The following is a 26,469-nucleotide window of genomic DNA, read 5'->3' as shown; positions in this document are numbered from 1 at the left end:
AATGGACCATTAACTGACGCACAATCTGACAATGTTGTCACAATCACAACAACTCGACGAGAGTAGAGAAAATAAAGAAATACTATTACATTTCCTTGTTTTCGCTCTTTTTTTATGTAATAGTTTGTATACTGATACTACACCCGGTATTTACAAAAAGTGGACTTAAAGTCAAACAGGAATTTACGCTAATACCGCAATTTCTAGAAATACGAGGTATAAAGAGGAAAATTAAAGGCTTAATTTAAATCTGAAATTCATAGGTATACCCTTTGAGGTTCTTATTCCGTAATGGTCTGAAAAATGTAATTAAATTGGTACCGTAGAGGGGTGTACGTAAAGCTATAATTGTACAAAATAGTGTACCGAATTGTACAAAATAGTACGGGGTAGACCAAATGTATTTTTATTTTCTATAAAAATCAGGATATTGAAAGGGGGAGTCATTATTGGCAAAATTTTTAAATACACATAGGACGTCCAAAGACCTCCGTAAATTCTTAAACTGGACCACTTTTCGTAAAGAATCAAAAGGACTGTACAAAATAGTGGGGAGGGGGTGAAAAAATGTATTCCTTGTTGTTTATAAAGACATTTTATGGGGTTAGATTATAATGATTAAGGACTATGGGAGGGTTATATAAGACTAGGAACTATTGTAAGTGCAATAGAAAAAATCACAATCCGAAGTAGAAAAGAACCTAATGTTTGTTCACCTAAAGATATTTTTTAACCGAATGACGTGAAATCTGAAAAGAAATTTGACCCCTACCGATATCTACATTCATGACGCCCTATAAGATGTTACTACGTCTTTAATGACGTCTTAAAAGACTATTTTTAATTCAACTAAATTTGTTTTAATTACATAACTTTTTTTTCTATTCTGGGTCACTTCAAATTCAAATAACAGGATTCTGTATAATCTCAGATTCTTACTAAGAAAATTTAAAAGAAGTATTTTGACACTTTGAACTCACGGACAAAACGGATATCATACCAAAGGCAAAAATGGTCCAATCCTTAGCGGTGTTTCAGAGTGTTCGAACACACAAAAAAGGCAAATCGTGGGTTACGATAGTTGAATTTTAAAAAATTGAACAATAATTAACATATTCAATTAAATGACAAAAGTAAAGTGCAATTGACGACTGCCAGACTACTTGCAGCGCAAGCGCTGCCACATTGTTTGTACTTTTTTAACAAAGCCAGCGGCACTATACTACTTATAGTCGTAGTAGCTTCAGGTGTGGTTTTGGAGAGGATTTTTAAAGATATGCCGCGATTATGCCATGGACATAACTTACGGTAACACTAAAATATTAGCAAAATTTCTTTGGATATATTAATATTCAAATACCTAAATACTCTGTTAGTTTTTTTCTTACATATGTCAATTTTTAAAGTTAGTTTTTCTTTTTAAAATTAATTCAACTTCGTGAAAGAACGAAATTTGGCTGAGTACATGTTGAAGAAGTTAACATTTAAGTGTTTTTTTTTAAATATATCTCTTATACTTGAACTTTAAAATTAATTCTATATTACGTAAGTACATTTCTTTAATCTAATGAAGCGCCACAGTTTTCCTTATGGCGAAGGCTCAATTCTGATAATATCCAAACTTTATGCGTACTCAGGAACTTGTTTTTGAGATTACTTTTCAAGATAAAAAAAATTCTGGAAAAAAACTACAGCTAACCACAAATGACTATATTTTCAAGAGAAAATTTTAAAAAGACGTGAATCTCTCATTCGAGCACCTATGCACCTTTAACACATCATAACTTAACTAAGTGTCACTGAACTATTGCTTTCAGGGGGGGGGGGGTTCTTATAGAGATTATTCCAAGCCCTGTCATTTGTGGCAATAAAAAATCAAGGAGGCACACTTGTGCCTCTATAAAGAGGCGACCCACCACAATGTTAAGCGACTTCAGGTCCTAGAGGTCGCAGAGAGACGGCGGTAATCGCATTTTGTAGCCCAAGCTCAAACTAAGAAACTTGCAAAATTTCATCCTCCTCCGACTTTATCTTCATGGGGTAAACTGGGCCGGAAATTTCGACCCTCCCACCACAGCCCCCCTTGAACGGTGTCCGATTCGGCTTAAATTTAGAGGCTAAGCTTTCCTAGGGCCCGGGAGCTTGTTATCGAAATTTCAGCTCAATCCGATCACTCCTTTCCTGTTTTCAAAAAACCAAATATAGCCACTTAAAATTCATTTCTCTTTTGTTTTTTCTTACCCACGCCTACAGGCCACAGTTGGCAACTGATCCGGGTTAATGAGGACTCATTCAAAGCAGAATTCGACCTGTTAGGGCCTTTTGATATTTTCAGACCGAAAAAATTATCCCCCGAATTTACATTTACGAAAAACCTCGTTTTCCTATAATAGCCCATGTTAATTTTTCCCACCATAATCCCCCTTTAACGTTGTCTGATCGGGCTGAAATTTAAAGGATAAGCTTTCCTGGGGCCTGGGAGCTTATCCTCGAAATTTCAGTTCAATCTGATCACTCCTTCCCTGTTTTCCAAAAACCATATATCAAGTTTTGCTTGCGTCAAAATAGATTCCCCTTACTAAAATACAATTACAATTATGTATGTTTAGTGCTGCAGTCGAGACTCCTGACTTTCAGGCGCAAAACCCGGGGTCAATTCACCGCTAGAGAAAATGTTTCAAATGGTGAATTTGAATTTAAAAAAAGAAACTCGAGTTTCTTTTTTATATTATTTGAAAAAGATTAAGTTTTCATAGAGTTAAATAGACTGAGTTACAAGATCCAACCTTAAAACGTACAGGGATTAGGAGGCACAGTTGGGGGGCTGTTAAAGAGTCTGAGTCACAATTTCGAACCTTAAAACGTACAGGGATTAGGAGGCACCCTGTACGACGTGATTTGAGTATTCAGGAATTAAAAGCCTTAACACAAGAATGTTCAAGAGGGGGGGGGGGGGTTGGGGGGGCGGCAGCCCCCCAACTATAACTCCGGCCACGATCAGCTAACAGTTAGTCAAGCAATAATAAGTAATAAACTGTACAAAAACGTGCAGAAATTATTTTAAAAAAACTACGTTTTCTAAAGATTTAAAGAGGCTGAGTTACAAGATCGAACCTTAAAACGTATTGGGATTCGGAGGCACAGTTAGGGGGCTGCCGTCCCCCAAACCCCCCGCTTTCGCAGTCTTTAAATAAAAAAAAAAGTTTTTTAAACTGAAAGTAAGGAGCGACATTAAATCTTAAAACGAACAGAAATTATTCCGTATATGAAAGGGGCTGTGCCCTCCTCAACGCCTCGCTCTTTACGCTAAGTTTTTATTGTTTAAAAAAAGAGTTGTGAGAAAGTCAAACTTTAGCGTAAAGAGCGAGGCGTTGAGGAGGGCACATCCCTTTTCATATGCGAAATAATTTCTGTTCGTTTCAAGATTTAATGTCGCTCCTTATTTTAAGTTTAAAGAACTTTTTTTTTTTATTTAAAGGCTGCGAAAGCGGGGGGTTTGGGGGACGGCAGCCCCCAGCTGTGCCTCCTAATCCCAGTACGTTTTAAGGCTAGACCTTGTAACCTAGCCTCTTTAACTCTTTAGAAAACTTAGTTTTTTCAAATAGTAAATAGATGTAACGAATTATATCCGAAATAACGAAATATAGCACAATAATATACGAAGCAAACATAGAGAAGAAATAAATTTTATATTAAAAAATTTAAACTCGTTTTCATAAAATCTCCAAAGCTGCCAAGATTTTTTTTTTTTTTTTTAGCTACATGAAAAAAAAAAGAAGAAAATTTTTTAGCAAAAAGCGAATCTTATACTGAAAGATCTCACAGATATTACTTTTGCTAAATTTTTAGCCTTATTAGACAATAAGAGGCTTACCCCCGAATTATCAACTCAGTTTCAACTTTAATAGGAACAGAAAGGTAGCGGACATTATCATCCAAGTCCTCTTCATTTTCTGGATTGGTAGAGTTGGCTTCTAAGACAAAAGTTAGGGATGACTTAGGCTTTTCCCCAGTTGCTGCTTCAACAGCTGCTGCAGCCGCGCGAGATGGTCCAGCTAAAGGTTGCAACACGATCTTAAAATTAGCAGTCCTTCCAGCTGGTAAAGGATTGCCTGCAAAAATTTAATTTTAAAAGTTGTATTCTACATTATCTACATTATTCAGGCTCGGAAAAACGGTCAGAATAGACTTGGAATAAACAAAAAAATATACGAATTACGTAAAAAATACGATATTCTATAAGACTATGAGTACGAAAGCGTTCACGATAAGTACATGCCAGACATTTATTATTCTTTATTCTCAGTAATTGGAATAATAATTTACCATGGGCTAAAACTATACCATAATAATAATTTGAAAAAATAACATATATATATATATATATATATATATATATATATATATATATATATATATATATATATATATATATATATATATATATATATATATATATATATATATATATATATATATATATATATATATATATATATATATATATATATATATATATATATATATATATATATATATATATATATATATATATATATATATATATATATATATATATATATATATATATATATATATATATATATATATATATATATATATATATATATATATATATATATATATCAAATTTACAGATAAAACCAAAACAGGCAAGCGACAACGAAAGCGACTAGGAAACAAAGGAATGAGAGTTTTTTTAGCATCTTTCTATTTTTATGGTTTTTCGTTCGCACTTAACTACAATAGGCTAAAGGTGAAAAGGAGAACTCCTAGTTCTAAGGATTCTGATAAATTAGATAGTTTCAGGACTAAATTCTCTAAGAGCCAAAAAATAAAGATATGTAAAAAAAAATATGCCATTTTAACAAGAAAGATAACTTAATCAGCCTTCAGAAACATGGGATTCTGATTCACAGTTTTTTGGCAATTAAGCGAACAAAACCAAACAGACAAGCGAGAAGAAGATACAATTTTTTAAGCAGCTTCATATTTTCATGGTTTTTCATTTGCATAACTACATATAACTACATAATATAACATATAATATAATATAACATATAACATTTAACTACAAAAAAGGAACATAGTGCAGAGTGTGTGCTTTTGAATTATGTTTAAGTTCCATTGGTGGTGAAAAAAATACATCGAACGTAAAAGCTAATTTTTTCCCAAATTTTGGCGTTTTTATAAAATCACTGCTTTTACATGTCAAAAATATCTCAATTTGACTGAATCTGAATGAAAGAATGGATTAAATTGAGATAAAAGCAAAGCTTTATATTTGCAGCCGAATTATTCTGAGTTTGATGCAGCCTGAATGTGGAATCTGAATAACCCGGAATCCAAATGAGCCTGATTGTAAGCTACAGCGATATGTAGTTTTGCAATATGTAGTTTTGCATACCTACAGACGAGTCTAATCCAGTATAGTTCGGAAGCAAGGGTGATCCGAAAGATGGAAGAGAATTGATGTTTTCCAGAGAAATTGTCTACGAATTCTCTCGGGTATCCGTCTGTCTAACCATGTTTCAAACAGTAAGCTGTACGAAATAGATGGTTTTATCCTCCTTTCTAAGGCTATAATAAGGGAAAGGCTGAGATGGCTAAGACATTTTCTGCGGGTGAAGGATGACAGATTACTAAAGGTTGTACTTTTCGGCCAGCCATCAAGGTCCAAACGAATTGGGTCATCCCCGAATGGGATGCGAGGAGATCGCAAGGAACGATTTAAGGGACACAGGAACTTCTTGGGAGGGTGTAAAAACAGAGGCTTTGAATAGATTGGAAATGACGAGGAGTGTGTGTAGCTGTGTTGGCCTCACACGGCTTGGTGCTGTAGTGAGTTATAAGTAGTAGCAGTAGTAGTAGTATTAGTAGTAGTAGCACTACATTCAGACTCAGTCAAATTCATAGTTATTTGGTGGTAAATATAAAACTTTAATATTATCACAATTTAAACACTTAGTTTATTCAGATTGAGTCAAATTCAGAATTAGCTGGTTGTAAAAATAAAGCAGTCACTTTATCATCATTTAATACAGTGGTGTAATAATCAATAAAAGGATAAACATCTCAGCAAAATAAGGCAGGAAAATACTATCAAACGTTACATAATTCAATGGAAATAGTATTTACAGTAACTTAAAAGCTTTTACGTTGATACAGCTGCTATACAACAAAAGCTTCTTTTACTGAAAAATTTTAGGTAAAAAAATACTAATAAAAAAATATAAACAAGAGGTAAAAAAAATATAAACAAGAAAAAAAAGGTAAAGTTTGACTGTTTGTCGCTAAAGTTTGACTATTTATCCCAATTTTTTAAGAACGACTCCTGAAACACAACGGCCGTTTCATTAGAATACAAACTTTTTTTTTAAAGTGCTAGAAACTTTAGCGTAAAGAGCAATGTATTGAGGAGGAGGCAACCCATTCATATGCGGAATAATTTCAGTCTGTTTTGAGTTTTAAAGCTGCTCCTTACTTTCAATTGAAAAAACTTCTTTTTTTACTTAATTATCCAAAAGCAAAAATAATTTTGTTTGAGATAAAGTAGAATATATGAGTTAAATGGGCGATTTTTGACTCTCTTCCCTCTGGTTGGGTATCCAAAATATGAAATAATTCGTTTAAATGGTGCTAACTATAACTTAAAAGCTTCTGTTTTGATAACATTTTGGAAGTAAATTTTAATAAATGTTTAGTCAACAGTAGAATCAACATAAAAAAGAAGTCCACATTAAAGCACGGAGAAAACTTCCCGTCTGGCTTATTGTAACAAATGCTTCTGATTATGGAGTAATCGGGTTCGACGCCAATTTGTGGCATTTTTAGCCTTTTCCTATTTGGATAAAAGTAAATTTAACTTGGGTATACTTACCAATATCACATTTTAAGGTATTGTCCTGACCTGGCGGTGAGCAGAGGATACCCAAATCTTTGACGTTTTCAGATACGGTCCTATCAATACTGACATAAGAAACGCCTTTGGGAATTCTAAGCGTCAATAGGGTCTCGAAGGAGTCTTCGCCTGCGTTGTATACTGACACATCCATATCCAGTTTTTGACCTGATCCCATTATGTAGCTATCGACATTACTAAAAGACAATTTACAATTAAATTTAGCCGTAACAAAGGAAGACAATCTAGACGGTTGAACAGAATTGTAGCCAACTATGTAGTACTAGTGAAAAAAGAATGGTGTTATAGTTATAGTTACCCTGTAAAGTAATTAATTACCGAAAGTTTAGTGGATTATCATCTACTTAACTTATGAGACCAACAACGCCTCTATGTACAAGATTACTGAACAGCCACTTGTGATCACTAAAATTACAAGCAATGGCGTCATTGGGGCACAGTGCCAGAAAGGTAAGAGCCATCTTCCTAATGGTGCTGGTTCTGGTGCTGGTTCCCTACTGTTGCTGGTTTCCCAACTACAAATGACTTTAAACTCTTTGCGATAAACTTAAAAATAATTATTTCCCCTTGACATCTATTGAATTTATCATGTACAGGCATACGATGTATAGGCCTACGATGTATGGGACACAAACGAATTGCATTCGTAAGATGTAATACGCATTTGTGAAACTCGTAAGAACCATTTAATAATATATTTGGAAAAGGACTTATAAAGTGTCTCCTAAGAGTTTTGAATTTGTAAGCCTGGAGTCACTAGATCTTGAAGCAATTCGGTAAATTGGAAAAAACAATTGAACTGCTTTTAATACACTTGTAGGTAAATATTTTTCCTTTAAATCTATCAAATTTATTTATAAATCAATCAGCAATCAACGACTTCTAGGATTGTTTACGATGTAAAAAACTGGATCCTAAACAAAGTGCATTCGTAAGCCGTAAGACTCGTTGGTAAACTCCGTAAGAACCATTTATTAATATGTTTGAAAAGAATTTATAAAGTGTCTGCTACGAGATATTTGCATTTGTAAGACCCACACTGAGGTCACTTGATCTTGTAGTAACTCAATAAACTAAATGGCGGCAAATTATGTTAGTTCCACCTTGTAACTAAACATTCTTTTTAAATCTACTGAATTTATTTATAAATCGATCAAGATTCAATGCCTTATCAGGCTTTTACGATGTAAAGACCAGGGGAACACTAAGTACAATTGTGAGACACACAATAATTGTAATAATTTATCTGGGTTGCAGCGGTAGCTGAACATCCTAGTAAGAGACGATCACGTCCAATGTTAAGAAATATAAAAACACATAATTCCTAAAAAAAACAAGAGTCAGATCAAAACAAAAAGTACACCATTAGAACCGCCTTGTCCGAAACCCCTTTATAGGAAACTTTCTGTCCCTTGGCTCGAACAGCAAGGGAAATATATTTTGGCTTAAAAGTAAAGAATAGTGGCAGCTACTACAGCATTCTGCCTAAACGGCATCTTTTTTTCCACAGATAGCTTGGCACTGGAACATTGTAGAGAGTTGTTCAATCGGTCATTTTACAGGAAATTAATTGGGTTAAAAACCTTTTGTAAGTAAAACAAATTATTTTTAAAACAGAATAAATTTTTCCACTAAAAACTGCTTTTTTGATGTTTTTTCATACTGCAGTCTTTTCAAAGATATTTGATTTTTGAAGCAATCAAACAGTTCGTGGTAAAGTTATGTTAAAACTTTATATTCCATAGATAGCTTGGCCCTGGAAAATCGTAGAGAGTTGTTCAATGGCTAATTTTATAGGAAATTAACTTGGTGTTAAAAACCTTTTGTAATCAAAACAAATTATTTTTAAAATAGAATCATTTTTTTTACGAAAAACTGCATATTTCATGTAATTACAGAAAAGAATAAATTTCCAGCCCATAGTAACTAAAATGAGATTATAATTTCATGTTAAAGATTGATCAATGATTTCATAATCTTAGAATGTAACCAGGTCGTCTCTTACTATTTCAATTAAGAAAAAGCCATAGGCTTTTTCCTGTTTGTAATACAGTAAGGATTTCAGTAAAGGGACGACAATAATAATCTATTCAAAAGCCAGAAAAGGCCGGCAAAACAAAAACAAAGCCTGGAGGCTCTATTAATATTGGAAAAAAAATATAATAATGATAATAATTTTTCTATCCTCTGTGCATAAAAATAAATACATGCTAGAGGAGTAAATTAATGGGGGGGGGGAAATAAGAGGAGTAGATAAGAGGAGTAAATTAAGTAATTTAAGAGCAGTAAATTAAGCTAAGTAATCAGTTAAAAAAGTAATAAGTAAGTAAATAAATAAGAAAAACTAGTGACGCCAATTAAAATTGTTAAATGAAGCAGTAAATTAAGACAGACGAATATATTAGATAAAGAGTGAAAAACACAAAAACAGAAACAAAAACACAAGAGCTACTAACCATTTAAAAATTTTTGAGCATTCAAACATAATCAGTGGAGATAATAAAAAACGATTATATGTTAAACTACTTACGATTTTACAGCGAGCCTAAGGTTGGGTATGCATATATTATCAGGACCACAGTTTTTCTGTATATGAATCATGTCCGACCTAACTGGAGGGGGAGACTGACTTAACACAGGAGTAAGTGCTCGTCGCTTTCGTCTTGATGGGATGGCGCCACCAACAGAGGTAGTAACTGCACCATTTGTAGTGAAAAATCGGGCTTCGGCCTCTAAAGGAGTTAGTTTATCCCGGATTCCAGGCTAAAATCATAAAGAAGTTAATTGAGCCAGTGTTGTATTCACACTTTGTTGGGTTTTTTTCAAATAGAATTGCGAGTAGTTACCCAATCGATAATTTAACAACAATTATGTATCGCTAAAAACAGTCTCGGGAGAGAGTCAAGACTGCCTAAATTAAAAAATTAACCATTTTTATGAGAATTATAAGAAATTTTTAGCCGAATTTTTTAATTTGAGTTTACGATTCAGTTTTTGTTTCACCATTTGTTTCTATTTTTCAAGTAGAGCTTGCAGCGCTTACTAATGAAGGTTTAAGTAAACATTTATATTTGGAGAAAAATCTAAGTGATTAATTTAGAAATAGTAACCTCTTTTGATACATTACAAAAATTAACCAGAGGAGTATAAAAAGAGAAAGAAAGAAAAAAAAACAAAAGAGAAAAAAAAACAGCGAGGATAAAAAAACACGAATAATAAACGATGATACAGTAAAGTGACCAACACATCTAATGAAGCAAGAAAAGACAACTAAAAATTTGAATCAATACAAGGAGACCTGTAGGACAACCTGTTTATATTTATATATATATATATATATATATATATATATATATATATATATATATATATATATATATATATATATATATATATATATATATATATATATATATATATATATATATATATATATATATATATATATATATATATATATATATATATATATATATATATATATATATATATATATATATATATATATATATATATATATATATATATATATATATATATATATATATATATATATATATATATATATATATATATATATATATATATATATATATATATATATATATATAAAAAAAAAAATATATATATATATATATATATATATATATATATATATATATATATATATATATATATATATATATATATATATATATATATATATAACATATATAACATATATAACATAATATAATAAGCACGTAATATAACAATAAGCACGGAGATTCCTTGCATCCCCCTTTCGATAGGACACGCTATAACGGGCATACAGACAGAATATGTAGGATAAAAAAAAATATGGCACGCAAGTAAAAAACTGTTAAGTGGCAATTATCTGCCAACAAAGAAACCGTAACTACGGCGAGTTACGGTCTAAAAAAGTTACCGTCTAAAGTTCTACAAAAATACCGAACAAGAGCCAAGCGACCTGACTTGGGATTATGCACAAAAGGTATTAGAGAAAGAATTTCATTCGATTGTTGCGTTCTTTCTACGTCAATGCAATATCTTATATAATCTTTTTAATTATTATTTAGATCTTATTATTATTATATTAATTTATGATTATGCTCTTGTATTTTCATTGAGATTCATGTCGAAAGACAATTTTTTTTGTATCCTACTTTAACAGTTTTAAATGCACGGGTTTTTTTAACCTGCTTCTTTGGTACTTTCTACTTTAAAATTTCCGTTTGGATGTGAGTTTTTTATGATTTTTTTTTTAATCTTTCTTTTCTATTTTTCTGTTATGCTTTGTTTTTCTTAATATAGTTCTCCATTTCCTCTTTTTAACTTCTTATATTTTGTTTTCCAGTTGAAATATATTTCCGGATATTAAATTGAACGTGCAGGCCCAATTTGTGTTCTTTTTTCACCATGTTTATTAGTAGTTGTACCCCCTTATTTCTCTTTTCCACATTAAAAATATAGTAGAATAAAAAAATAAATAAAATACCTTAACATAAACATTGTGGCTAATACAGAACAAAGAATTCTTTTGTAGGGAATACGTTTTGTTGAGCGAGTTTCTCCCTTGATCTGACAGGAAAAAGAGTCGGGGTGTTTTCGGAAGCTTTGTGTCCAGTATGAACTGTACCTCAATATCTAAAAAAAGATAACAGTCAAATTTTTAAACACTTAAAAATAGACATCGAGAATATCTACAACACACTATAACAGAATAAACTTTATTCTTTCCATCATTAAAATAGAACTTGTTCTTTCCTTGTTTTTTTTTTTTTTTTTTTTTTTCTCTGGTCCAATGCATAAGCAACCGAACGGGAGCAACCGAAGCAACCAATACACCCAAAGGATTAAATTTTTCACTGTTCGACGGTAGTACCTGTTTGAAAGAAGGTAGCATAAAATATATCCTATGTTCCAAAAAAGTCTATACTGTTTAACCATTCTTGGAGAATACTAACCACGCATTGCAGCACTAATCCAGCAGAGGCTAACCCAGCAGCGCATGCTTCTTCACCTCCTGCCTAAATATATCCAAAGCTTCACTCTTGAACCCTTTCATAAAGTCTCAATTTCCTTTTAATCCTTCCGTATAGCCTCTTTCCACCCCATTTGGGGACGACCTGATTTGTTTGGTCCCAGATGGAAGGCGAAAATCCGCCATCTTTGGCGATTCTTCATCCGGCATCCATAAGAAATGGCCTAGCCATTTTAATCTATCTTTCCTTATAGCCCTATAAAATGAGATCAAACCATGTTTTTGGAACAGCTTATTTTTTATACATGGTCAGCCAAATCAAGTGGCAAAAACTATCCTTAGACAGTTCCTCTGGAAAAGCTTTAGCGAATATCCTCAGCCTTTTAAAGTGCCCATATGCCAGAGCCGTGTCGACCATTGTCATTACCTGGGTTTCGAATATTTTAATCTCAGTTCACAGACTTATCTTCATATTCAAATTGAAACAGCTAATATATAATTACGTGCGAGATGATTAGGGGCTGCATAATTTTGAACATAAGTTGATAAATCCAAGGACTTTATATTGCTAGACTGGTAAGATACTGGTAAGATTATATTGAGAAATCCGAGATGATTTGGGCTAGTAGTTTTCATCATTTGTGTTAGTGGAATCTAAAAATACCGAAGACCTTATATTGCTAGACTCCAGATACTGGTAAGATTATATTGAGAAATCCGAGATGATATAGATTTCCCGTGAGCAGCTTTGTCATGATATTGTTGAGCTCGGACTGAAACTCAAACTACTGTTGAGAGTGATCCAAATAAAGACGCTTGTAGATTGTGTTATTCGCTGTCAATAGTATTCTCAAGTTTTCGGATAAATGGACGTCTGCAACCTCTGCCATTCGAGCGGTCTGTTTAGGGGATTTCCCGTCAACCGCATTCCCGTCAGTAACCTAAAGCACCAAGGACAGTGAAACTGATTGCTTGAATTGGTTAAGAGGAAACTTACACAGCATATGTATCTTACAAAATGAGGAGAAACAGGGATTTTATTTTTAATGAGAAAAACCTCCATTTGGAGTCATGTAGTTTCGATAGGAGCTGGAACCAAACTTAAAAAAAGAATCGTTTGTGAAAACTAGCAAATAATAAGCAAAAAAATTATGGCACAAAAGAGTTTATGACGGTGTAGCTTTCCTTGGAAGGTGTTGTTGTCTGGGGGAATCAACAGCTTGTTAGTGTTCGAACCTTTAGTACTGAAAAGCGTCATCAAATTTAACTAATTAGTTTCGCTTATTAATGTTTACGCTTCTGTGTGGCAACACTGACGAAAATGTATAACTTCCATAAAAATTCCACAATTTTGAGGGGGGGGGGGCAAAGTGGGAGCCAATTTTCCAAAGTCAAGTGAAAATAATAGCAAAAAATTAAAAGTGAGCCATATAGTATCATAAAGGCAAAGGCAAGGCCGTATCCAGGATTTTTTTTCGGAGGGGGGTTTTACAAAAGGTTTTATCGGGGGATCGGGGGTGGCTTACACAAAAAAAAAACTTAAAAAAACACCTAATAAATTTGTCTATATTCATTTTGTCATGTTTTTGCGCGTCTGAAAAATATTTATGGGGGTCAAACCCCTTAACCTCTTCCCGTGGATACGGCCTTGGGAAAAGGTATGCTAAAGAAAACTGATCTGTTTCTACGGATGCATGACTTATGTTGGTATATCTTAGTTTTAACAAGGTTTTTAAAGGCGTTATTTTAAAATTTCAGCTGGGGGGGGGGGGAATGGGCTCTGTGGCGGAAGTTCCCCTTACATTTTCCATAGTGAATTACGTTCCTGGAGTTCAGATATGAATAAACCCAAAACGAGTCAAGGAGAAATATATATTTACAAGTAAATTCAAAGCAAAAAAAATAGATTACGTTTTTATTGTGATTAATAGCTAAGCACACAAACTTTGCCAACTAATTTGACGTTTACTGTACAAAATTACTGTCAGAATTATCGTATGTTACAGATCACAGGCGTGGAGAAAACAGTTCCTCTGCCAATTGGATAAGATATATTGGATTCTGATTAATGCAACATTTCCTTTCTCTCCGATTATTCTTTTCTGGCTTTGCTTCGTTTTATATTAATTATTTCATTCACTTTTTGCTCCTATTTTTCGTTTTATTTTTATTTATAAGCCTTACTTCTCCCCTCTCCTCTAGTATTGCTAATTTTTTGTGCCCTTTAGTCTTACAGTTGATTATAGTGCATTATGGTGCAGTTGTATATACTTTATTTACGGTGCACACACCGAGATTTTAGCCTTACGCATGGAAGTGTAAACAATGAAACAATTGCTGCAACAATACAACAATGATACTGTCGGGCTCGGACTGAAACTCGGACTGAAACTCGGAGAATGGGCAAAAAAAGCCGCACGGAGATTGCGTTATTGGGTGTCAATAGTATTCTCAAGTCTTCTGATAAAATGAAGTTTGCAACGTCATTTATTTGAGCGTAGAGGTGACGCATCGTCTCATTTGAGAGATGACTCTCATTTGAGGGGTGACGCAACGTCTAAGGGTAGAGGCCCTTCTAAAACTGTCCTTCTATTGCCGTTAAAAAAAAAACAATTTAAAAGCAAAAAAAAGTAACTCGTAAAAAGAATCATGAATATCTAAAAATAAAAAAGTAATAAAAATTAAAGATAAGAAAAACTAATAAGAAAAGTAAAATTTCAAAGAAAAAAAATAGTACCTGCTTTAAGATCTACGCCTATTCCAGTATATTCCACACATAAATTTAAGGGTGTACACGGAACTGGGGTATTATCAAGCAATTTGCAGACCAATTTATTCTCCAAATCTATTTGTTTTGAAGGGGTTTCAAATGTTAAATTAGCATCCAGATGAATAACAGGACGACTCCGAAAGAACACCGCATTGTTTGTTTCATACGCTCCAACAAGAAGATCCGGATATTGGTTGTTATCCAAATCCAATGCTCCAGAAATCGAAAATCCAAAAGTAGACATTTGGTCATTTATATCCTCTGCATAAATTACCTAAATAAAGAAATTAACTAAATGAACTATCCAACAAAGAAGAAATTCATGTTATTGTCCTACAGACATTAAAAAAATAATTGTTCTATAGCTCCATAAAAAAAAAGAAAAAAAAGTAAATTGTTCTATAACTCTGTACAGTCCCTACCGGCGGTGCTAACCTCCGTTTCATGGCCCTTCATCCAGAAAGTGTAATAGGGGGGCAAACATCCTGTACTTTGGCGCACCCTTCGTGTTTACATTCCTCAGATTTATCCAGGTACCCATTTAAGGCTGGGTCGACTCTGGCTGAGCTCTGACTCCCCCGTTCCAAACCAAAAAAGAACAGCGACATCAGGACTCGAGTCTGGTGTGTCCTCACAGGCAAAGGATTTCAAGTCTAGCGTATTCAGCTAGGACGTGTTAGAAAAGTGCTAAAAAGTGTGCTTTAATTCTATTGGTTTATTTTTGTTACGTGTTTTCCAAGCCAACCCCACTATTACTTAAGTGTATGTCAGAGCTCTGCCTTTTTTATCCGTTATTGTATTTACCCGATGTTGCTACATCACATTTTGAGATAATAGAAAGGATGCAAAACCTAATTGGTTCTTTTGTATGAAATTTTTAGAACGAACAAATTTTTATTCGCAACATTTATAACAAGTGGATTCTCTGTTCGTCTTTTTAAATATTACACAGCTTGCGTAACTGTCCATTTACGCTCAGTGGCGTAGCTAGGGGGCAAGGAGAATGACTGTCCCTGGGAGTGACCTCTGAGGGTAGACCAAACTGAGTTTTTTTCGTTTATACTATAATCTTAAGATTTGTTCGGGGGAGGGGGGGGGGGCAAGAACTAACATTGTTCCCTGGCGATGAAAACCCTAACTACGCCTTTGATTATGCTACAATTTGTGAGTAAGAAAATTGAACAAAAATTTTAGACGTTATTGCATTTGACTTTTTTTGTCACTTTATGTTAATTAAATAAAAAAAAACAAGTTTTTTAAACTGAAAGTAAGGAGCGACATTAAAATTTAAAACGAACAGAAATTATTCCGTATATGAAAGGGACTGTCCCCTCCCCAACGCTTCGCTCTTTACGCTAAAGTTTTTTATTGTTTTAAAAAATAAAGTAGTGAGACAGAGTCAAACTTTAGCGTAAAGAGCGAGGCGTTGAGGAGGGGACAGCCCCTTTCATATACGGAATAATTTCTGTTCGTTTTAAATTTTAATGTCGCTCTTTACTTACAGTTAAAAAATCTTGTTTTTTTTTAATTCACGATCATTTTTCATTTGACGCAGCTTTCATTTTGGCTCACCGTCATTGATTAAGTAAAAAAAATTTGTAGATAAAATTCTCTCTTCTTTTTCCAAATGGATGTATCTAAATTTGGTTATAACGTAATTTACAAATTAACTTACATAACTAACTTCTATATGTAATAGGGTTTTCTGATACGCTGAATCTGACGGTGTGATTTTCATTAAAATTTTTTCACTTGCAGGGGATGTTTCCCCCCTCTTTAAAAAATCGGGTAAATTTTCTCAGGCTCTTAGCCTTTGATGAGTAATACAAAACTTAATAAAATGTATATATTTAGAATCAGCATTATAAACCCATTCTTTTGATATATTTATTGACATCAAAATTCCGTTTTTAAAAGTTTCGATTACAATTGAGCCGTATCGCTTGTTTTTTTTATTGTTTTTTTTTTTTATTACGCATATGAGGGGGTTCTCCCCTTAGTCAATACCACGCTCTTTACTTTAAAAGTAAAAAAAAAATTTAATTCAAAAATACCTGAATCACAAAGGCCGTTTAATTAGAATAGATAGCTCTTTTGAAAGCACTGAAAAAACTGTAGCGTAAAGAGCGAGGCATTGACTTGGGGGAGAAACCCTCATTTACGTTATAATTTCTGTTCGTTTTAAGTTCTAATGTTGCTTCTTACTTTCAGTTGAAAAAACTTGTTTTTATTTAATTTAATTTCTGATCGTTTTCTAAATAATGCTTGGAAATCCGGCGCCCGCTTCATAGAAATGTCCCTTACCCCAAAGATACATCCTCCACGGAAAGATTCTCCCGAGTAATCCCCTCCTCCAGCCCCTCCCGGAAAAAAATTCTTCCTGAAAATGTCTGTATACTGCCCAATAGCCAATAAATAATGCTGGCAAGTCCGGCGCCCCCTTCATGGCAATTTCCCTTCCCCCATGAAAACTTCCTTAATGGAAATATCCACCAACATAACCCCCGACCCGCCCCCCCCCCCCACTACCAGAAAAAAAACCTCCTGAAAACTTCTGTATACTTCCCAATAACCAATACTATATGTTAACATTGGGTAAAGTTCAAACTTTTAGCCCTCCTCCCGGGGAATTCGGGGGATTAAGTCATCCTTAAAAGACATATTTATCATATTTTCGACCATGTTGAACAAAATGGCTATCTCAAAATTTTAATCGGGTGACTTTGGGAAAAAAATGAGCATGGGAGGGGGCCTAGTTGCCCTCCATTTTTTTTTGGTCACTTAAAAAGGGCACTAGAACTTTTAATTTCCGTTAGAATGAGCCCTCCCACGATATTGTATGACCAGTGCGTCGATACGATCCCCCCTGGGAAAAAAAACAAATAAACACACATCCGTGATCTTTCTTCAGGAAAAAATGCAAAATTCCACATTTTTGTAGATAGGAGCTTGAAACCTCTACAGTAGGGTTCTCTGATACGCTAAATATGATGGTATGATTTTCATTAAGGTTTTATTACTTTTAGGGGGTCTTTCCTCCTTTTTGTGAAAATCAGCTAAATTTTCTCAGGCGCGTAACCCTCAGGCGGGTAGCACTAAACTTGATAAAAGTTATATATTTGAAATCAGCATTAAAATCTGATTCTTTTGATGTACCTATTGGTATCAAAAACTCGTTTTCTAGTGTTTCAGTTACCATTGAGCCGGGTCGCTCCTTACTTACAGTTCGTTACCACGGACTGTTTGACCACTGTATTTCAAATAAACAACAACAGATTTTCTTAAATAAGCTTTAAAATATATTTTCTTAAAAGTCTACGACGGTTATTTTGTGATTATTAAGCAAATCATCAGCCCAAATCACATTTTAAAAAATAATAAAGAAATGGGCTTATTAATGTCTTCTGATAGATTACCAAGAGGAAACTTATATTATTGTCATTTAGACAGTAAAAAAAAGCTAAATACTTAATTTAATTAAATAAAAAAAACAAGTTTTTTAAACTGAAAGTAAGGAGCGACATTAAAACTTAAAACGAACAGAAATTATTCCGTATATGAAAGGGGCTGTCCCCTCCTCAACGCCTCGCTCTTTACTCTAAAGTTTGACTCTGTCTCACAACTTTATTTTTTAAAACGATAAAAAGTTTGACTTTCTCACAACTCTATTTTTTAAAACAATAAAAAACTTTAGCGTAAAGAGCGAGGCGTTGAGGAGGGGACAGCCCTTTCATATACGGAATAATTTCTGTTCGTTTTAAGTTTTAATGTCGCTCCTTACTTTCAGTTTAAAAAACTTGTTTTTTTTATTTAATTTCTGATCGTTTTTTAGTTAATGCAGCTTTTATTTGCATAAAAATTTTACTTTTCTTTTGCTAAATGGATGTCTTTACAAATTAACTTACGTAACTAACTTCTATATTCGTATATTTTTCTTCTGGCAAAAAATACAAAGTTGCAGATTTTTGCAGATATGAGCTTGAAACCTATGTAATAGGGTTTTCTGATACGCTGAATCTGACGGTGTGATTTTCATTAAAATTCTTTCACTTGTAGGGGATGTTTCCCCTCTTTAAAAAATCAGGTGAGTTTTCTGAGGCTCGTAGCCTTTGATGAGTAATACTAAAATTAATAAAATTTATATATTTAGGATCAGCATTATAAACACATTCTTTTGATACATTTATTGACATCAAAATTCCTTTTTTAAAAGTTTCGATTATTATTTAGCCGTATCGCTTGTTTTTTTATTTTTTTATTTTTTATTACGTATATTTTATTACGTATATTAAGGGGTTCTCCCCATATTAAAAAAAAACCGCTTTAATTTAAAATTTAAAAAAAATTTTTATTAAAAAAACCTTGAATAACAAAGGCCGTTTAATTATAATATATATCTATTTTGAAAGCACTAAAAAAAAACTGTAGCGTAACGAGCGAGGTATTGACTTGGGGGAGAACCCCCTCACATACGTTATAATTTCTGTTCGTTTTAAGTTCTAATATTCCTTCTTACATTTCAGTTGAAAAAACTTGTTTTTTTTATTTAACTTCTCATCGTTTCTTAAATAATGCTTGGAAATCCGGCGCCCCCTTCATAGAAATGTCCCTTACCCCAAAGAAACATCCTCCACGTAAATATTCTCCAGAGTATTCCCCTCCTCGAGCCCCCCCCCCTCCAGAAAAAATCCTTCCTGAAAATGGTTGTATACTTCCCAATAACCAATAAATAATGCTGGCAAGTCTGGCGCCCCCTTCATGGCAATTTCCCTTCCCCCATGAAAACTTCCTTCATGGAAAGATCCTTCCATATAGCCCCCGACCCTCTCCGTCCCCCACCTACCAGACAAAAAATCCACTGAAAAATTAAGTATGCATCCCAAAAACCAAAACAAAATGTTAAAATTGAGTAAATTTAATAAATTTAAGCCCTCCCCCTGGGTACTGTGGTGGATCAAGTCATCCTAAAAGACATTTTTATCATATTTTTGACCCTTCTGAACAAAATGGAAATCTCAAAATTTTGATCGGGTAACTTTGGGGAAAAAATGAGCGTGGGAGGGGGCCTAATTGGCCTCCATTTTTTTGGTCACTTAAGAAAGGCACTAGAACTCTTAAGTTCCATTCCAATGAACCCTCCCACGATATTCTAGGATCACTGGGTCGATACGATCATCCTTGGGGAAAAAAAACAAAAAAAAACAAACAAACAAATAAACACGCATCCGTGATCTTTTTTCTGGCAAAAAAAATGCAAAATTCCACATTTTTGTAGATAGGAGCTTGAAACCTCTACAGTGGGGTTCTCTGATACACTAAATATGATGGTGTGATTTTCATTAAGGTTCTATAACTCTTAGGGGGTCTTTCCCCCTCTTATCGCAAATCAGCCAAATTTTCTCAGGCGCGTAACTTTTAATAGGCAGGACTAAACTTGATGAAACTTATATGTTTGAAATCAGTATTGAAATCTGATTCTTTTGATATATCTATTGGTATCAAAAACCCGTTTTCTAGAGTTTCGGTTACCATTGAGCCGGGTCGCTCCTTACTTACAGTTCGTTACCACGAACTGTTTGATAATTTTGAATCGCTTGCTGCCCCGGTCAGAAGCTGAAGAAGACGAAGAAAATATTGAAAACGGCAGGTTCATCCCCACCCGAAAAAAAGGGGTGCAATCTATATAGTAAATAAACAATTGAATTCAGTATGCAAAAGTACCCTAAAACCACTATAAACAAAACTGAAATTTCTTATTTTCCAAAGAAGGATAGCCACACATGCGCGTTTCTTCTTCAAGGATGATATTATCAAACCACACGTCGTATATTATTCAATGAGGGTTGATTCTAACCCTCATTTAAAACATTTAAAAATCTAGTACCGTTTATAAGTAAGAAAAGAGATCACGCACCTGAGAAAGCGGTAAATTCTATAATTTTGGCTCGTAAAACAGTAATTCTGGCCCGAACTAGGCAACAGGGGGTAAATTCTATAATTTTGGCTCGTAAAACAGCAATTCTGGCCCGAACTAGGCAACAGGCGGTAAATTCTATAATTTTGGCTCGTAAAACAGTAATTCTGGCCCGAACTAGGCAACAGGGGGTAAATTATATAATTTTGGCTCGTAAAACAGCAATTCTGGCCCGAACTAGGCAACAGGCGGTAAATTCTATAATTTTGGCTCGTAAAACAGTAATTCTGGCCCGAACTAGGCAACAGGCGGTAAATTATATAATTTTGGCTCGTAAAACAGCAATTCTGGCCCGAACTAGGCAACAGGCGGTAAATCTATAACTTTGGCTCGTAAAACAGCAATTCTGGCCCGAACTAGGCAACAGGCGGTAAATTCTACAATTTTGGTTCGTAAAACAGCAATTCTGGCCCGAACTAGGCAACAGACGGTAAATTCTATAATTTTGGTTCGTAAAACAGCAATTCTGGCCCGAACTAGGCAACAGGCGGTAAATTATATAATTTTGGCTCGTAAAACAGCAATTCTGGCCCAAACTAGGCAACAGGCGGTAAATATATAATTTTGGCTCGTAAAACAGCAATTCTGGCCCGAACTAGGCAACAGGCGATAAATTCTACAATTTTGGTTCGTAAAACAGCAATTCTGGCCCGAACTAGGCAACAGGCGGTAAATTCTATAATTTTGGCTCGTAAAACAGTAATTCTGGCCCGAACTAGGCAACAGGCGGTAAATTATATAATTTTGGCTCGTAAAACAGCAATTCTGGCCCGAACTAGGCAACAGGCGGTAAATAAAAAAATTTGGCTCGTAAAACAGCAATTCTGGCCCGAACTAGGCAACAGGCGGTAAATTCTACAATTTTGGTTCGTAAAACAGCAATTCTGGCCCGAACTAGGCAACAGACGGTAAATTCTAAAATTTGGGCTCATAAAACAGTAATTCTGGCCCGAACTAGGCAATAAATTGTAGAACAAACTTTCTGTGAAGTATTGAGAAAGTATTTATATAGCCTGCTAGTCTCAGAGGCCATACGTTCGACCAAGATGCCATTCGCCTTGAAACATAAATGCAATCCGTGAACAATAAAACGTTATTACAGACTATTAACCCCTTACAATTAATGGCTGCAGGGGAGTAACAGGACAAACCTGGGAGCAACAGGAAAAATATTAAATGGAAAAAGAAAAAACAGGCAACTCTATAATAAAGAAAAAAATAAATATGAAATCAACTAGAAATTTGGAAGACAATTTCAAAGAATATTTAAGAATAATTTAACACCTTCCTGTAGATTTCCTGTAGACAATAATTTTCGAGGAGGAGGTGAACACACCCAACTAATTTTATTTATGGTGGGGGGAGGGTTTGAACAAAGCCTCGTCAGAAAAATGTAAGAATTTTCTTTCGATGATGCAAATTTTTCCCTTTAATACACTTTTAGTATTCAAAACAGGTAAGTGTTGACTATTAACCACCCTTACGCTCTACGGGAACCTATACAGAAGAATGGAATAACACAAGAATAAAGATTAAGAGTAGTCTAATACCTCCGGCAATTTTGGCCAATCACATAACGCTGTCTGAATATGATTACTTTAACACCCACTGTCTTTGAGGTAGTTTGGAATAACCTTTAAAATACACCTAATCGACAGACAAACATTCAAGATTTGACAATAATTACACTTAATCGTGCAAAGTCCTAGCACCTCGGTAAAAATCTGCGAACCCTTTGGCGGATATTCACTATTCTAATTTCGGCTTTTTCCAAACAGTAATTTAAATAATGGATCTTCAAGCAAAAAAGAAAAGGCTGTACAAATTAAGTTGTCCTATTGTAAGAATATAATTTTGGCATTAAGTATTAGATTTATTTACTTTTAAGTAGACAAAAAAACCTCCCAAGCTAAAATATCGAAGCGCTGTTTCTTCATTATCATCAATCAATGAAATAATAACTATATTTTAAAGGTAGATTTATTAGCTGACTTGATACCAGATAATTTAAAAAGAGCATCTGTTAAGCCATTTATTTGGTTATATCCAGGGTTGCCACCTGGAGAAAAAGGTCACTAGATTTTTAGGAGTTTTTGGTTGATTTAGTGATTTTCTTCAATAATCTAGTGATTTATGTGCTGATTTAGTGTTTTTTTTTAGGCAATATAAAATATAACTAGAAATAGTGATAAATCACTAGGGATGGCAACCCTGTTTATACATTAACTAGCGTATGCGTAAAGAAATTTGCTCTTGATTTATATATAAGTTTGTATTCTTAACAGCCCATTGTAGCCAAAAGCTTATACCTGTGTTTTAAACTGGATACTGAGGAAAAATTTAAACTGGCTGGTGAAGAAAAATTGTCATTATTAGCTGATTCGGGAATGGTAATTATCATATTCATTAGTCATAATGATAAATTGTTATTATGAAAACAAATTTGCAGAAATTTTTAAAGAACCAGAAACCCCTCAAAATGAAGTCAGTTTTGCTGTGACGTACTTCAAGAGGAGTTTCAAGCTCTTTTAAAAAAATCCCTTCAAACTTTTTTTCAAATAATATTATTATTTATGCTTATTTTTATTATTAATGCTTTGTTATTAATGCTAAAAAAATAGTAATAAGCATTACTGACTCAGCTGCAAATGGCAATTTTTCCTCACTAGACATTTTTTTCACATACACATTTTTAAACTTTTAGGGCCCCATTAAGCGCTCAAAATGTAGTTTCTCCAAGAAGCGATTACCGAATTATGAAAGAGCATAAAAAAGCCAAAAGAGCATCAAGTGCTGTATTCATTTTCAATTAACTGAATTTTGTTGAAAACTGTGAATTTTCCGGTTTTTATCTTTAGAAATTAACCTTAGAAGAAATTTATTTCTTACTTTTAAAATAAAGAATTTATTTTAGAGAATTTTATTAAAAGATTCTTTTCTTTTAAACAGATTTTTCCGACGAGAATGTCCCAAGCTGGAGTTTCTCTCTGACTCATAAATTGTAAGAAAAAAGGAAATAAAAGAATAACTGGTATCTTTATCAAACAGTTCGTGGAAGGAGCGATACAGCTCAATAGTAACCGAAACTCTAAGAAACAGAGTCTTGATAACAATAGATATATCAAAAGAATCAAATTTTGATGCTTATTTGAAATATGTAAAATTCATCAAATTTAATTTTACCCATCAAAAGTTACCACCCTGAGAAAATTTGCCTAATTTTTGGAAAAAAGAGGGGGAGGGGAAACACCCCCAAAACATCAAGAACAAGCTTGAATAAAAATCACACCATCAGATCCAAGCATGCCCAAGAACCCTATTGTAGAGGTGTCAAGCTCCTATTGGCAAAAATGTGAAATTTTGCAGACATTTTTCAGGGGGTATATATCTGGTGGAGGGGGGGGGGGTTAATTGGAATTTTCCTTTGATTGAAAATTAAAGGGAATTTTCCATGGAGGGGGGCCGGATTCCCAGTACTATTTAAAAAACAATCAAAATTTAAATGAAAGAACAAGTTTTTTCAACTGAAAGTAAGGAGCAACATCAAAACTTAAAACGATCAGAAATACCTCGCTCTTTACGCTGAAGTTTTTATTAGAACTTTTAAAAGAGCTTATTATTCTAATTAAACAGCGTTGGTGATTCAGGAGTCATTCTTAAATAGTATAACAAAAAGTCAAACTTTAGCGTAAAGAGCGAGGTATTGAGGAGGGGCGACCCCCCTCGTATACGTAATAATTTCTATTCGTTTTATGTTTTAATGTTGCACCTTACTTTCGATTGAAAAAACTTGTTTTTTTATCTATCTCTATAACAAATAAAGAAACAAACATATCGAATAGTTCATGATAACGAACTGTAAGTAAGAAGCGACGCCGCGCTTCTTTCTTTTATCAAATTAAAGTACCTAAAAGTCGGGATTTTCCCAACTGGAGAATGGAATTTATATTATCGAAAAGCAGTCTTCAACATTTTAGCAATCCCCGGTCCACTTTAGAAAACATTACGTCTCGCATTGATTCCAATATAAAAGTCAGTAAGGTTAATGTTATCCTACGAGCTTGAGAAAATTTCCAGATTCTCGATAAAGGGGGAAACCACCCTTAAAAGGAGCCTTATTGAAGAAATTTCAAGCTCCTATCTACGAAAAAAAAATGTGTTTTTTACCTGCTATAAATTTTTCTGGACAAACCTGCAAGATTTCTGGAGAGACAAATAGCTACATATTTTTAAACCCGATAAAATCATATTAAGCTAGGAGTGTAGATCAAATGAATTTGTTTCACGCAACGAGCGTATATTATTTAAACCCTACTTAGTTCAATTGCATAAGCTTTTAGGTCCGTACATGGATCACATTGCATAAGATATAGGTCCGTAAAATATTCTTCACTTTGACTTATTTTGCAACTTAGATATTAAATACTACAATTACTGCTAGTGAATCATCACAGGTCCAGCCCACCTGGGGCCAACACATCTACGCACGCTCTTCCTCCATCCCAATCTATTCAAAGCCTCCCTCCCAAGAAGTTCCAATTTACCTTCAATCCTTCCTTACAACCCCTACCAACCGATTTGGAGACCTGATTTTCGTTTGGCCTTAGATGGCTGGCCGAAAAGAACGATTTTTGGCAATTTAACACATTACAATTTTATCTGATCCCCAATTATAAAAGCTATTAAGCTGTTTTTACACGACAGAAGATATTCACAATGTTCTATTTTACATAATATTCCAATAAAAAGATTTAAATGTGTTATTTTTCTTGCCACCTATGGTCAGAAATGGTAGGTTTCATGAAGATTAATATGCCTACCTGAGCAGGTTTACTCCTTATTTCTGCATCGGAGCCATGAAAGATATAAACTGCGCCTTTTCCATTTGGTCCATCGTAAGGTGATCCTACAGCAAAATCTAAAAAAAAAAAAACACATAAATAAGCGATAGTTAGATGAAGCTTTCAGCATTGGTATAATTGAACCTATCATATTGACGGTACTGCACCTTATCTAGTCACTCCAGGAATGTGCGTAAGGGAGGGGGATGGACTTCAGACCGACATTCCCCGAAATACTGAAATGTTAACGGCTATTTACACTTTCTTGTGCTTTTGCAATACTTTACCTAGCTCTTCTTTTCTTCTAAGTTAGCCCCCCCCCAAAAAAAAAATAAAATAATTCCACATGTTTCAGTGTTTCATACACGAAATCGAGTGACCTATAAAAATATATATCCACAAAGGGGGCAGTTCTCTGTAGGGATTGGTATGACGGACTACGCCTTTACACTGAAAATAAAACGAAACCATATTTTATGTATTTTGACCCTAGTTTTCCTGGGAAAGAATCTTTCGATCTCCCTTCCCCCTAAGGGTCGAACCCGTGTGCACTGACGCCATGAAAACATTGGAAAAACTGGCAATGACGATAAATTGCTGGATATGATTACAAAGTAGCAAATATGATTACAATTTGGTCGACGAATAAGATTTTAGTGTTATTTTGAATTTTTATGGTGGATTTATTAAAGTTAGACGATTTTTATGTTTCCTTAGTCGAGCTTGGAGTGTGCTTAAGGACTTTTTTAAAATAATTTAAAGAAATTACCTTTAAACAATAATTATTGTTTAGCTACCTTATGTTTCTTTTTTGACATTAGCATAGTAAAGTCCGTTACTTTAATTCTGTTTCTATGCATTCAAAAATATTTTAAATTTGAAAAGCTCAAAATCTTTAAACTTTGTTCTTTTGATTTTACAAGTATCTCAAGATCTTGAAATTATATCCTTAGCGAT

General features: G+C 33.9%; 1 protein-coding gene across 4 annotated transcripts in view; it reads right to left on the bottom strand.

Moving 5' to 3' along the window:
• Window positions 1-26,469, bottom strand: part of if (integrin subunit alpha inflated) — a 187,348-nt gene that overhangs the window by 21,433 nt on the left and 139,446 nt on the right. For all 4 annotated transcript variants that reach the window (XM_089093668.1, XM_089093670.1, XM_089093669.1 and 1 more), the window contains 6 exons: window positions 25,492-25,589; window positions 14,665-14,971; window positions 11,442-11,590; window positions 9,474-9,706; window positions 6,902-7,119; window positions 3,875-4,112 (listed from right to left, as the gene is read on the bottom strand). In XM_089093668.1, the coding sequence (XP_088949794.1) occupies window positions 3,875-4,112; window positions 6,902-7,119; window positions 9,474-9,706; window positions 11,442-11,590; window positions 14,665-14,971; window positions 25,492-25,589 (1,243 nt within the window). The remainder of the gene's footprint in view (window positions 1-3,874; window positions 4,113-6,901; window positions 7,120-9,473; window positions 9,707-11,441; window positions 11,591-14,664; window positions 14,972-25,491; window positions 25,590-26,469) is intronic.

This window comes from Artemia sp. Qi Xiang Cuo, chromosome 8 (assembly GCF_049724085.1).
Source record: "Artemia sp. Qi Xiang Cuo chromosome 8, ASM4972408v1, whole genome shotgun sequence".
In the NCBI taxonomy this organism is placed as follows: Eukaryota; Metazoa; Arthropoda; class Branchiopoda; order Anostraca; family Artemiidae; genus Artemia; species Artemia sp. Qi Xiang Cuo.
Note: the sequence above shows the minus strand (reverse complement) of the source record. Positions and strands in the feature narration are given on the sequence as shown.